Genomic DNA, 11,864 nt, shown 5'->3' on the forward strand with positions numbered 1-11,864 from the left:
GCACTATTTTATGTATCTTACTGTAGTCTACTTGTATGCTAAATAATATAAGTAATATTGAAATCAGACCAAAACTGTAGAAGGAGTAGCGTTTTAAAGGAATTTCACAGTAAATTCTATTTTTAGTAACCTTGGCAACAACGTTCATCGAAATCAAAAACCGATGCACTATTTTATGTATCTTACTGTAGTCTACTTGTTTGAACAAGTTATATTAAAGCTGAACACGATTCGTAAATAAGCCTACGCCATTTTTGTTTCACTATTCACTACTACCAGCATTAGGGTATACCCTACGATTTCGTTACGCCTGATTGCTTTCTCACCTGAGCTACCGAAGGTAGCAAAACTACAAGAGGCCACACAAGGGGTAACCAAAAAACTACAAAAATCATAACATGACACAAAAAAGAATAAACCCCAAAAGATAACTCTCCCGTGAATAACGTGCACAAATTAAAAATACCCTCCTATATAAAAAAGCGAACGGAGCTCTAACAAAACCTTTTCTGAAATTCACGCAAGCGTTTGGATAGATTTTCCGAGACAGGTTACACTTGCACGTGCTTTTCCGAGTTTTCGACGCAAGTTTGGATAATTGCCACAGAACAAAAAGCCCATAAAGTCTCCAGAACAGGTGAGGTTCAATAAATAACGTATTCAAGAAAATATTTATCCATATAATGTGAAATATGAATAAGAAGCACGCGTTTTCATTAGTGTCACGATTTGTGACTTTCCTCTCCTCTTAGTTTCCATAAACTGTAATGCGCATGTGCGACAAAATTTGAAAGCGAAAGTAGTGACAGAAAACTGATCAAGGGATAGGTTATTGTACAGTGTATGAAGGCTGAAAATCTCTTTGGAAAAAGCTAAGTTACATTGATTATACTCTTTGTTTATTTCAAGATGTAGTTATTTTCAATTAGAGGCGAAATAAATGTGAAAAGAATTGTTACATTGCCTTGTCATAAATATTTAACACGGGGAAAGGAAGGGGGGTTCTTGAGCTATTCTTGTATTCAGTATTGATCACTTGAGTCAGTATTTTTTTTTTAATTATAATCCATCAAACTACTACACACAAATTAAGAAATAAAAAATACTGTTGTCGTAAAAAATAGTTTATAAATTTGATAACTTATTATAAATTTAATGATTTTTTTTTTCGTGTTTCAACTACAAATGAACTTTTATTTCAGCATGGCTTTCTTACAAGAAGAAACTGAAGACATGGAGTATGAATATAACTCTTGTGACAGTGAAGTATGATTTAAAGATAACATGTGTATTTGCATTATTCTGCAGATATCTGGTAGATATGATAGCAATGACTTCATTGCCACCTTTTGTCATGTTTATATATATATAATAATTAGCCTTAATCAAAAATTTTGTCAAAAAGTGCTAATGAGAAATATAATTATCCTTCAAAACAACACATTTTCTGCTCATAGTATGCAGCTGAATTTAAGGATGATTACGGTATAATTAGGACATGTACTATTATATTGTTTTTATTTAATATTTTTGTAGGATGAAGAAGAGGTAAGTAAAGTTATAAAGGATATCTTTGGTGATGAAGAACACCATGAAGAGGATGCGGATGATGAGAATATGGACGAGAAGTTAGAGAACGATGACAATCCTCTGTGGAATGATTTTCAGTATGTAGTTATGGATAAGTGTATAATATTATTGCAAATTTATCAACAGACTGTACTTTGTCGATTGGTTTAGATGTGCATGTATTAATGATCTTTGGTTAAACTTGGCCTGGTGGTTTCTTGACAAGAAGTTGAAAATGTGAAAAGTTTAGCTTTAATATCAGGTGAGCTATATAAAGACAGTAGTTTCACCTTCATTACACCAAGCAGTAAGAGGGAGTGTTTTATAATACACCTATATATACCGGTATAACTTGGTACAAAGCATTCTTGGGTAAAAGGGAGTTTAAATTGTCAAAATAAAGAGCCAAGATCCCTTCCAAGAATAGACAAAGTAAGGTTGGTACGTCCTTAAAAAAATTTCTTCTGAAGAACCACTGGGCCAAAAAAGCTGAAACTTATGTGGAAGCTCCTGGGGTGGTGTGTATTCTAAATTGTTCATGTCATTGACCCCCTGGGGGTAGATCAGGGCCACAATAGGGAATCCAAGTTTTACATTGCAATTTATAGGAAAAAAATCTGCTGAAGAACCACTTGGCTAGTAAAGCTGAAAGAAAAGTGGAAGCATTCTGGGGTAGTGTAGATTCTATGAAAAAAAGGGTCAATTATTGCCAATTGTCGAAAACTTAAATGAGGCTTTGCTTCCCAGCCGACACTGGATTTTGTTCTTGATTTACCCATAACTATTGGCAATTAATATAGCACCCCCTCTTTACACATGATGTTGGACCTGCATCTGACAAAAAATATTAGTATAAGACATGCAGTGTTAAAACATGATACCTTTAGTAGTTATTATTGATTTATTTTTTCCAAGAGATGAGTGAAGAGTATGCTTTACTGAAAGAAAGGAAGTTTATAGTTGGAGAGAAGACCATCATAGATTTGCTGAAGAGAGTTAAGTGTGAGCAGTGTGAAGGAGGGATAATCTCGTCTAGTATTGAAGAAGGGGAGGCTATTGCAGCTGGAATTAAGTTCAAGTACAAATGCGTCGTAAGTTTTTCAATTAGAACATTGCTATATTTACGTAATAATTTTATATGCCTAGCATGTTATTTGTTAAATAATGCCAAGATTGGTCTTCCATGTCACACTGTATTTCTATTAAATTTAGAATGGACATCCTGGGAAATGGATTTCTACTCCATTTTATGGAGGTAGAAGTTTCATCAGCATGATGTTGCAACTTATGGTGCTTTTATCTGGTTAGTTATCTGAATTGAAATTTCATTTTAAAAATTCACTTGAATATTTTTTTTAATGAATGCCAAGAATGAAGAAGGGTACATGTAATAAATAAAAAAAAAATGAACATTATTGTAAACTAAGCATTATTTGTGTCATCTTTGATATGCTTTTCATCAATTTTAAATCAAACTCTATGACTATTAATTTTCACAACTGAGAAAATATTCTCTACAATTACAAATCAAAATGATCAGTTCACGGCGTAAAATATTAACTAACTAAAGTAGGTCTTGGTACTTACGAATATATCTCACATGCCAATAAAAGCTCGTTTACAGTAATTGGTTGAAACATGCAAATTTTCATTTTTCTTCTGAAAATTTATTGTTTGAAAAATCTTTTAAAGGAGCAACATTTGAACAGTTTGCCATAGGAGCAAAGTTTGTGAATTTAGTGATTGGGAGTGCCAGTAACTTTTACAAAATGCAACGCCAGTATAGAGTAAGTACCATCAGTATATTTAGTGTTGATTTAACAAAATTTTCAACAATTAAGTTTATTTATATTACAGACAAAAGGATGTGGTTAGGGGATGAGGGAGAGAAAAGTCTATATAATACTTTTAATTCTCTTCAAACACCCTTACATCCAAACACTGGGCCCACTCAGACACCCTCTCTCCAAAACAAACACACCCTTTCCCTCACATATCTATATGATTGTGTAAAAATCAGCATTTATTTATATAACATTTTTGAATAAGTTTTCCTATTATATCACAAATGTAATAAGTTTCGCTATAAACCCTGAAAAATGCCGAGTCACACCGGAAACAGTTATATCCGGCCGGAAACAGTTATGTCATCCTTTCGATCACGTTCACGTGTTGTTACGTTACACATTTTAGCTCGGGTTCGAGATGTTATGACGTCGGTTGCTTTAAGCAAATGTAAACAATGGAGCGTTATTCTTAACGTCAAGAAAGCATTTCTGGATTATTTGTGAAAATTTCAACGATTTTAAATGATTTAATTTTTTTTTAGTTTTAAAAATGTCATATAACATATGCCACATGGCTTCTCGGGCGACTATACCAGAAGATTTGCCCCTCGGTGACAGGAAAGCCCTGGAGTGTTATGTCACCCTCTGCCTTCGGCATCGGGTGACATAACACTCCAGGGCTTTCCTTTCACCTCGGGGCAAATATTCTGGTATGTCACCCTCGAAGCCATGTGATATATGTATATTGTCAAACTTATTCATTGTACATACATATTCTGTAGGTTGCAATAGAGAAATATTTTCGATGCCATATGGAGAAAATGAGGAGATCTTTAGGAGGGTTACCTGTTAGTGTTGCAGTGGATGTAAGATATGATACTCCAGGTAATAATTCATACACATCATGTACATGTATGCTGAGGACTCAAAATATGAATATATATCTTCACTACCTAAGTGTTTGAATCATTTACCATCATCTATTTTAAGTCGATAGATGATCAAGGAAGAGATGAGGGTAAACGAATTGGACACTTGGCTAGCTAAAATGATGAATATATGAAATTGATGATAAATGGGTTAAAATGTTTTGATTATTTTTCATAGAGGAGTTTTGTAAAATGTTTATACCTCAGCAAAATAAGCAGAATACATCTGAGCATTAAAATGATGAATAATACTACATTCTTATAATGCATCTCTGGTGTTTTTGTGGGTTTCAAGTTTATTATTTTTGTTTTTCCACTATATTTATCTTTAAGATTGTAGAACAAAAATAGTTTGACAAGTGGTTACAATATACTCATGTACATGTATTATAATTTGTGAGACATCATTCAACAATATATATAAACAAATCTCACTGTGTGCATGAAGAATTATTAAGAAATTATTTAAATTCATCCAAAAACAAAATATTGAATTTTTATTGCTTCCTAGGTTTCTGCGCAAACAGATCTACTGCTGTCTTTATGGATGTTGACAAGAAAATCATTATCCATATGGAGGTAGGTGACTCAAGGGAGGTTGATAGGAGGAGCCCACGAATGGAAAAGCTTCTAATTGAACGAGGCCTCACTTTCCTGGTTTCAAATTCACCAATTGTGGTATGGGAAGTGATATCTGATGCCAGTAAAACAGTTATTTCTATTTTGAGTAAGTTTTTTATTAATTTATTTATTTATACACTTGACTAATTTCTTTTTGATAAATTCTCCAATGTATTCTCAATCCATCTCATCGTGGGAATGAATTTTATGTTCCTTTTAGCTAACATGAGCTGAAAGCTCAAGTGAGCTTTTCTGATCAAATTTTGTCTTAAGTCCTCTGTCTGTCTACCTGTCTATCTGTCTGTAAATCTATAACATTTTTCATCTTCTTCTCCAGAACCAATGGGGCCTCTGTTTTACATTTTTACATCAACTTATATTGAAACTGAATTAGTTTTATTGAAAACAACCATTTATTTTCAAGAATCTGAGCCATTTCAACACCTACAACACAGTCTAGATGTATGGCACAAATCAAAAAGACTGGCATCTACTTTGGGGGACCTTGCAAAGAAATCCACATTCAAAGCACTCCTTCCTTGGATTAGACCCATCACAAACCATTTTTGGTGGTGTTGCAATACCTCTAAGGGAAACACAAACAAACTTTTGAAGAGATGGATGACAATATTATACCACGTCAACAACAAACATATTTGGCCTGGAGGAAGGTATTGTAAAAAAATTTTAGACCTATTTGCATAGATATCTCTTATAAATTTATATGAAAAGAAGATTGATTGCAAAAATTTCATTTTAAAAAGATTAATATTTCAGAATCAAAGTCCTTAAATTTTTATTGCACCTTGAAACACAATTCCTGTTCACACGGAGAGTTTAATTCAAATCAAACATAAAGTTACTGCGAAATAGCTTCGCTTAGCGTTCACACAGAGAATTTTAAGCAAATTAGTTTAATTCGAAATAATTTACTGCGCATTAAATTACTTCGCATTAGCTCCATGTGAATGCTAAGCAAAGCTAATTTGAATTAAGAGGCTGTCCACCGAAAAACCAGGCAATAGGTGGCACATCGCATGTCATGGATTTTTATTATTTTTTGCATGTAGACTTATTAAAGCAAGTGTTAATACATGGCAACATCAAAAAAATTTTTAGTGGTCCTCTAGTCCTATATTTGGTAAATGTCTAATTTTATGTGCAAAAAGGTCAACATGAGGGTAAAAAAATAATACGTTTTTATTTTGTTTAATATGTAACAAATACTTAAAAGCTGGGTGTGTCAATCAATATTATTTATAGCATAGACTCTTATCTTTTATTTCTTAATGTTTAAGACTCCAAATTTTATTTCTTTAGAAAAAAATTATGTGGTCCAAACTTGAGTTTAGCAAGAGACTTTATGAATTCAGTATCCGATGTTTGATACGTTATAAAAGCCAATACATTACTATGACAGAATTTTTTCCTCATGTTAATATGAAAACAAAGTACAAACTTTTGAGTCACTTCATAAAATTGGTGGGAGCAGGTATATTGAGGGAAATAAGAGGATTCAAATTCACCTATTATTTATGATTTTTCCCAAATTAAACCGATCCCGATCGGAATTATGTAAAGAAGAAAATACTATTACTGTGTTGTTAAATTTGGCTCTTTTATTGTTATATAGTTAAAAATTTACTTTATTTATTTTTATCCATGTCTTATAGGTGGCAGTTGCCTTTAGTTTGACAACTTTATACATTTTGAATTATTTTCGATCGGGATCGGTTTTATTTCAATCGGGTATGGTTTTTTAGGAATATTTCCTAAACTTTGTTCTTAATTTTAATTTACCAGCGAAATGATATGCCTATCTGTTTCTTTTCAGTCAGTAAAATATTTTAAATGATTTTAATTGTCCATATATTCAAATGTATATAATTATTTTAATTCCTTATGTCTTTTACGTACATGATTACAGTGATGATTACAGTGTACATGTAAAACATCCTTGATTTCTTGATACTCGGTATTATATTAAATAAGTGTTTGTACATGCATTATGTAGCAACTCAGAGAAGACAGCTTAGCTTCATTAAATGTCTTATTTCCAAGTATTTTTTTCTTTTATTAATATTTTCTCAGGAATTAATAAGGAGTTAAATTATATTAGTGGCGCATGTACCTTCAGTGTAAATACAGAAAATATTTTTATGTGTATAGTCTCGGGTTTATCCAAGTTTTTCCAATCTGTCATTTGTTAATCCTTTTCACCTATATATTCCTCTTTTACAATTTTGTTTTATGTAAATAAAAGAAGTTCTTTCATATATATATCATTATTTAAGAGCCCATAAATCGCAAGCAAAATGGCAAAGGGGGGGGGGGTGGCGGCATCATGGCATCATTTTTTCAAAAACAGGTTTCATGAATATAAAAACATTTTAGAATTGGCCAACGTAGCCACATATTTTAACTCCATATTAAACGTGAGCACATGTATGTAATTATTTCGATCTCCATATTATATTAAAAGAAATTAAAAAAAAAAAAAACAACAGACACGTTTCACTGAACCATCTTCCGTTTTAGTTTCAAATTGGAGTGGGGAGTTCAGCAGTAATCTTCCGCAATAAATATTAATTGTAACTTATTTTTCAGGGTTTTTTGTTTTATATTTTTACTTGTACCGCTGCTTGTTTCTTTTTATTTGACTGCATAGATAAATATATTAAAGATTTTACCAATATCATGAAGTAAACATCTCAACTTCGTTAAATTAAATTTTGCGTAAATCTAAAATATTCACGATTCCTTGATTATCAGAGGAAAAAAAGTATCACATCCAAATTACATAAGAAATGTTCAATAAAAACACTATCAAAATTAATTATTTTTGCGTATATCCTAGTATTAATAAAATGTATAAAATATAAAAAAAAATATTTAGCATTTTCTGATATTGCACTGTGTAGAGAAATTGTACAGAAAAGGAGAAATTACTTATTTCTAATTATTTTTCTTTGCACTTTTACGCAAAGAATTTACAAACTTTTCTGGAAGTAACTATTTGATTGTGACGCAGTATTAGTCAGGTATATGACGTCACTGATACATCAATGGAAACGTGGATTCATCCTGAATAATACAGCTAATTTTTTATCCAAATAAATACGTCTGCAGGCGTAAATGACTTCTATTTTGAAAAGAAAGTAGTTATTTTTTGTTTAATAATTTTCTTTAGTGTATCAATTCTATTTTTTCACTAGGATTCCGATAGTAAGGCGTTAAGCAGATTTACCAACGCCACGGGAGATAACTCTTGCACTGCAAAATTTCATTAAAACGTCTATATATTTTGCCAGAAAACTAATTCACAAGTGTTTTTCCCACCGATTTTATTTTTGAAACATAAAGATGAAATATTTCTTGATTTAGTTCAGCCTGAATTATAGTCCTGTTAAAAATGTATTGGAAGTTACAGTTCTTTGTTTCTGACCTAAATTCAATGGTTTATATAGGGGAACTCAATTACACGAAAGAAACGGATATTTTACTAAATAAGTAATTTTCAAACAAATCTTCGATTACATTATTCCATTTGGACTACATTGATATTGTTTTCAATAAAATATCACATATTCGTCACATTCGATGTGCCGCCTATCAATACAATACTGCCTGGTTTTTCGGTGGACTGCCTCTTAAATTTTGACACATGTGTAAGGCCAGAATTAAACTTGTCGTGTGAACAGGGCAACAGTTTGATAGGATTGATTAATTATATATTGTTTAACATCTCTCTGGAGAATTTTTTACTCATATGGAGACCCCAACACTTGCTGATGGAGAGCTAAAATTTTAAACTATACTCAGCATTGAGGGCCATTGAACAGTGAGAGCTTTTTGTGCAAGCACCTACTGTGACATAGGAATTCTGCTTATATGGTCTCATATAAAGAATCGTTCTCCAGATCCTACATTGGAATTTAAACCCCCCAGTGTAAGGATAGACTCCTTACTTTTCGACTTAAGCAAATGTTCTAACCTTTCGACTTAAGCAAATGCTCTAACCACTGCACCCTGCAGGCAACTCAAATTCGTAGGAAAATAATTTTTATCTGCTTTTAGACTTGAAATTTTTAATTGTACCTGAACCATAAACATGATATTTTGGTAAACTGTCAAGTTTATAATATAAAAGTCAAGGTCACTTGATTTTTGAGTTCCATCTCAATTTCAATTTCATTGATATGAAAACTATGATGGTTTTTTTCCCCCACAAGTTTGAGTTTTGATTTGCTTAAAACAAAATCATTTAATATGACAATGTGTACCTCTTTCAACAAATTCATGAATGGCTTTGGCTGCCATAATATTTTTGATAACGTTAGCATTTAACCCAGAATGATAATTATACATACATGTAACAAGTAAAGTTTCTGTAAGGTAAATTCTTTTGAGGTATACTTGGTGTCTAAGAAAATTTTGTGTATAATATTTCAGATGTCATCATCCCGAGGGATTACAGAATCCAGAAGGAGCTAAATGGCTGCAAAAAGATTCATCAGCATACAAGGAGTTAAGGTAAAGGTCCCAAACATTCATGCATTGAATTGTTTATTATACCGAAACAAGCAATAATATTTTATTGAATGAACGTAAACTTTCAAATTCGGCACTGCTCTCAAATTCACTTTTAAAGGTAAAGTTACTGAAACCCTATGGCACATCACTAATGAATAATTTTGTGATGTAAACCAGGCTTCTTTGACGTTTACTTCTCTAGGGATTTTTTTTTCAACGAACATAAATTATATTGTGGGAAAATGCATTACTTATCTGAAAAGATGGAATATGATTAAAAGCATGCTGACAACTGTGAAATATGAAGTTTTATGGCCCGATCATGTGATGATCTAGAACCAATCAGATAACGCATTGTGTAGATTAATAATAATGAGATGTAATAATATCTTATATACATGTATTCTTATTTTACAGAAAGGTAGTTTTGAACAGAGATTGGTGTGGCTCTATAAAGTACTACACACACTGTAGACAGACATGGGCTGTGGAAAACTTCTTTAGCCACACCCTCCTCCACTACTGCCCCAAGCAGAATTCCTTCTCATATGATGCATATCATATAAGAAATATGTTGGCAGTTTTAGACTACAATAACCATGTTGGAAGGGCAGTGCGTGTCACAGAGGATGGTCAACCCTATGCTCAAGCACAGGTGTCAAGACGGACCAAACAGTGGGTTGCCTATGAGAAGAAGTGCCCAAAAGACTTCAAATATATTCCAGGCAAGGATCCTTTTTAGTATTACAAATCCATTTTTATGGATTAGTAAAATAATTTTAGATTGATTGATATACATGTAGATATTGAAAGCCATAATATCCAAAGGATTTGACTTATCTTTTTTTCCCTATACATTGTAACTGCCCATCTATTATTGTTTGTTGAATAGCTTTAAAATGAATACCATATATCCTTCTTTTGTGGTGATCTATTTTTTGCTTTTTTTCTTATCATTTTTAATTAGCAAAATATTAAACACCCAGAAATTATTCCAGCTATAATGTAACATAAAAGCATTACACTTTTAAACAAAAAAAAAATCTTCAATCGTAAAAAATAACTTGCTCAAAATAAAAACTGTACTTATCTACCAATTTTCGCAAAATTTCTAACACACAAAAAACCCCGGATATACAGAATACTGGTATAACATGATTGTACAGTGTATTCTCTTTTTTAAATTCAGAACTGATGTCTGTGTGCTTAAGAGAGACGTATGGTAAACCGTTGTACACCTACACGAACAGTGACAAGGAAATAAGTTTAAGGTCTTCTCAGCCTAACCTCTCTGGAATGATCACTCCATCCTCAAAGACTCTCTTAGCATGTATGAAAAGCAGGAAAAAATAAGGTAATGCATGTTGAATTTTGGTTGGTAATTTATAAGCAAATACTCTTTGTAACTTGATGTGTAATAAATCAATTTGGATAGCATTGATATAGATATAACATAATTTAACAAACATCAATCATTCAATATATCATATGGGCCCAATAATCATAACTATGTCTAAACATAAGTAGGTACATGTTGCTCAGTCAGAATCTGAATATGCAGAATGGTACCCAGTGTATTGTCTGTTACTCTGGGGGAACCTAAGGCGAACTGTATGTGTTACACAGGCTGGTACTGGAATGCGTCTTCCAGCACCAAGACGGCCATGTTGCCACAAGATAAAGTTTCTGTAAGCCTGGTTTCTAAATTTGGACATGCAAAAGCTAGGGTCCTGGTTGGTTTGGAAGCTCCAATTCAAGATGTTGGCAATCTCCAGCACATCATGCCTCAAGCAGAGATTGCGGAAATCAGGCTTTGATGTAACGCATGAAGATTGCCTGCAGCAGATGTTCATGCGGGGGTCCTCATAAATCTGACATCCTCCACATGAACACCATGGCACACTTGAATTGGAGCTGCCTGAAACCTGTCCAGAACCATGTTGCTGTCCAATTATGAAAGGCTGCATTAATTCAGGGCAAGCTGTAATAGCTCTCTTCAGCCTTGTCCTCATTTCATCTGCGGACATGTTGTCAACTGCAGCCTAAAAGTAAAATTGAATATGACAGTAAATGTTTTGAACATTAAAAGTTACTACAGCAAAACTCTTTTAATTTGAACACAGATACCAGGTTTTGCAAATTTACGGATATAGCGAAGTCATCTTGGATCCCCAGATATATAAATTTAGTGACTTTCTTATACGATTATAACGAATTACGGATATAGCAAAGTAATTTTACAGGTCCCAGCGATTTCGCTCTAACCGAGTTTTAATGTACATGTATATGAATACTATGACAATATATCTAAGACTACCATGAGATTGACACATTCCACCTCATCTCTTGTATTTTCAGGAGATGCCTGGGCTGCCATAACCTCATTCCTGCTGGGCTGGTCTTCATTCTTGGCATTTCGTGCACT

The 11,864-nt window shown here is 32.8% G+C and overlaps 1 protein-coding gene across 1 annotated transcript; it reads left to right on the plus strand.

Moving 5' to 3' along the window:
* The first annotated feature begins 1,181 nt into the window (after window positions 1-1,181).
* LOC134248397 (uncharacterized) lies at window positions 1,182-10,872 on the plus strand. The gene is made up of 11 exons (XM_062730802.1): window positions 1,182-1,266; window positions 1,537-1,671; window positions 2,487-2,660; window positions 2,782-2,872; window positions 3,262-3,356; window positions 4,139-4,241; window positions 4,797-5,012; window positions 5,331-5,577; window positions 9,359-9,439; window positions 9,857-10,164; window positions 10,629-10,872. Exons 1-11 carry the CDS (start codon window positions 1,186-1,188, stop codon window positions 10,790-10,792), a joined length of 1,695 nt encoding a protein of 564 aa, XP_062586786.1. The 5' UTR covers window positions 1,182-1,185; the 3' UTR covers window positions 10,793-10,872.
* Window positions 10,873-11,864: the final 992 nt, after the last annotated feature.

Source organism: Saccostrea cucullata, unplaced genomic scaffold, assembly GCF_032062105.1.
Source record: "Saccostrea cucullata isolate Sc308-1 unplaced genomic scaffold, CSIRO_AGI_Scuc_v1 ctg4068, whole genome shotgun sequence".
NCBI classification, from domain to species: Eukaryota; Metazoa; Mollusca; class Bivalvia; order Ostreida; family Ostreidae; genus Saccostrea; species Saccostrea cuccullata.

Coding starts and splice junctions, on each gene's coding strand:
- LOC134248397 (XM_062730802.1), top strand. CDS start 1,186: ATGAACTTTTATTTCAGCATGGCTTTCTTACAAGAAGAAACTGAAGAC. Junction 1,672..2,486: donor TGTGGAATGATTTTCAGTAT/GTAGTTATGGAT, acceptor TTTTTCCAAGAG/ATGAGTGAAGAGTATGCTTT. Junction 5,578..9,358: donor CATATTTGGCCTGGAGGAAG/GTATTGTAAAAA, acceptor ATAATATTTCAG/ATGTCATCATCCCGAGGGAT.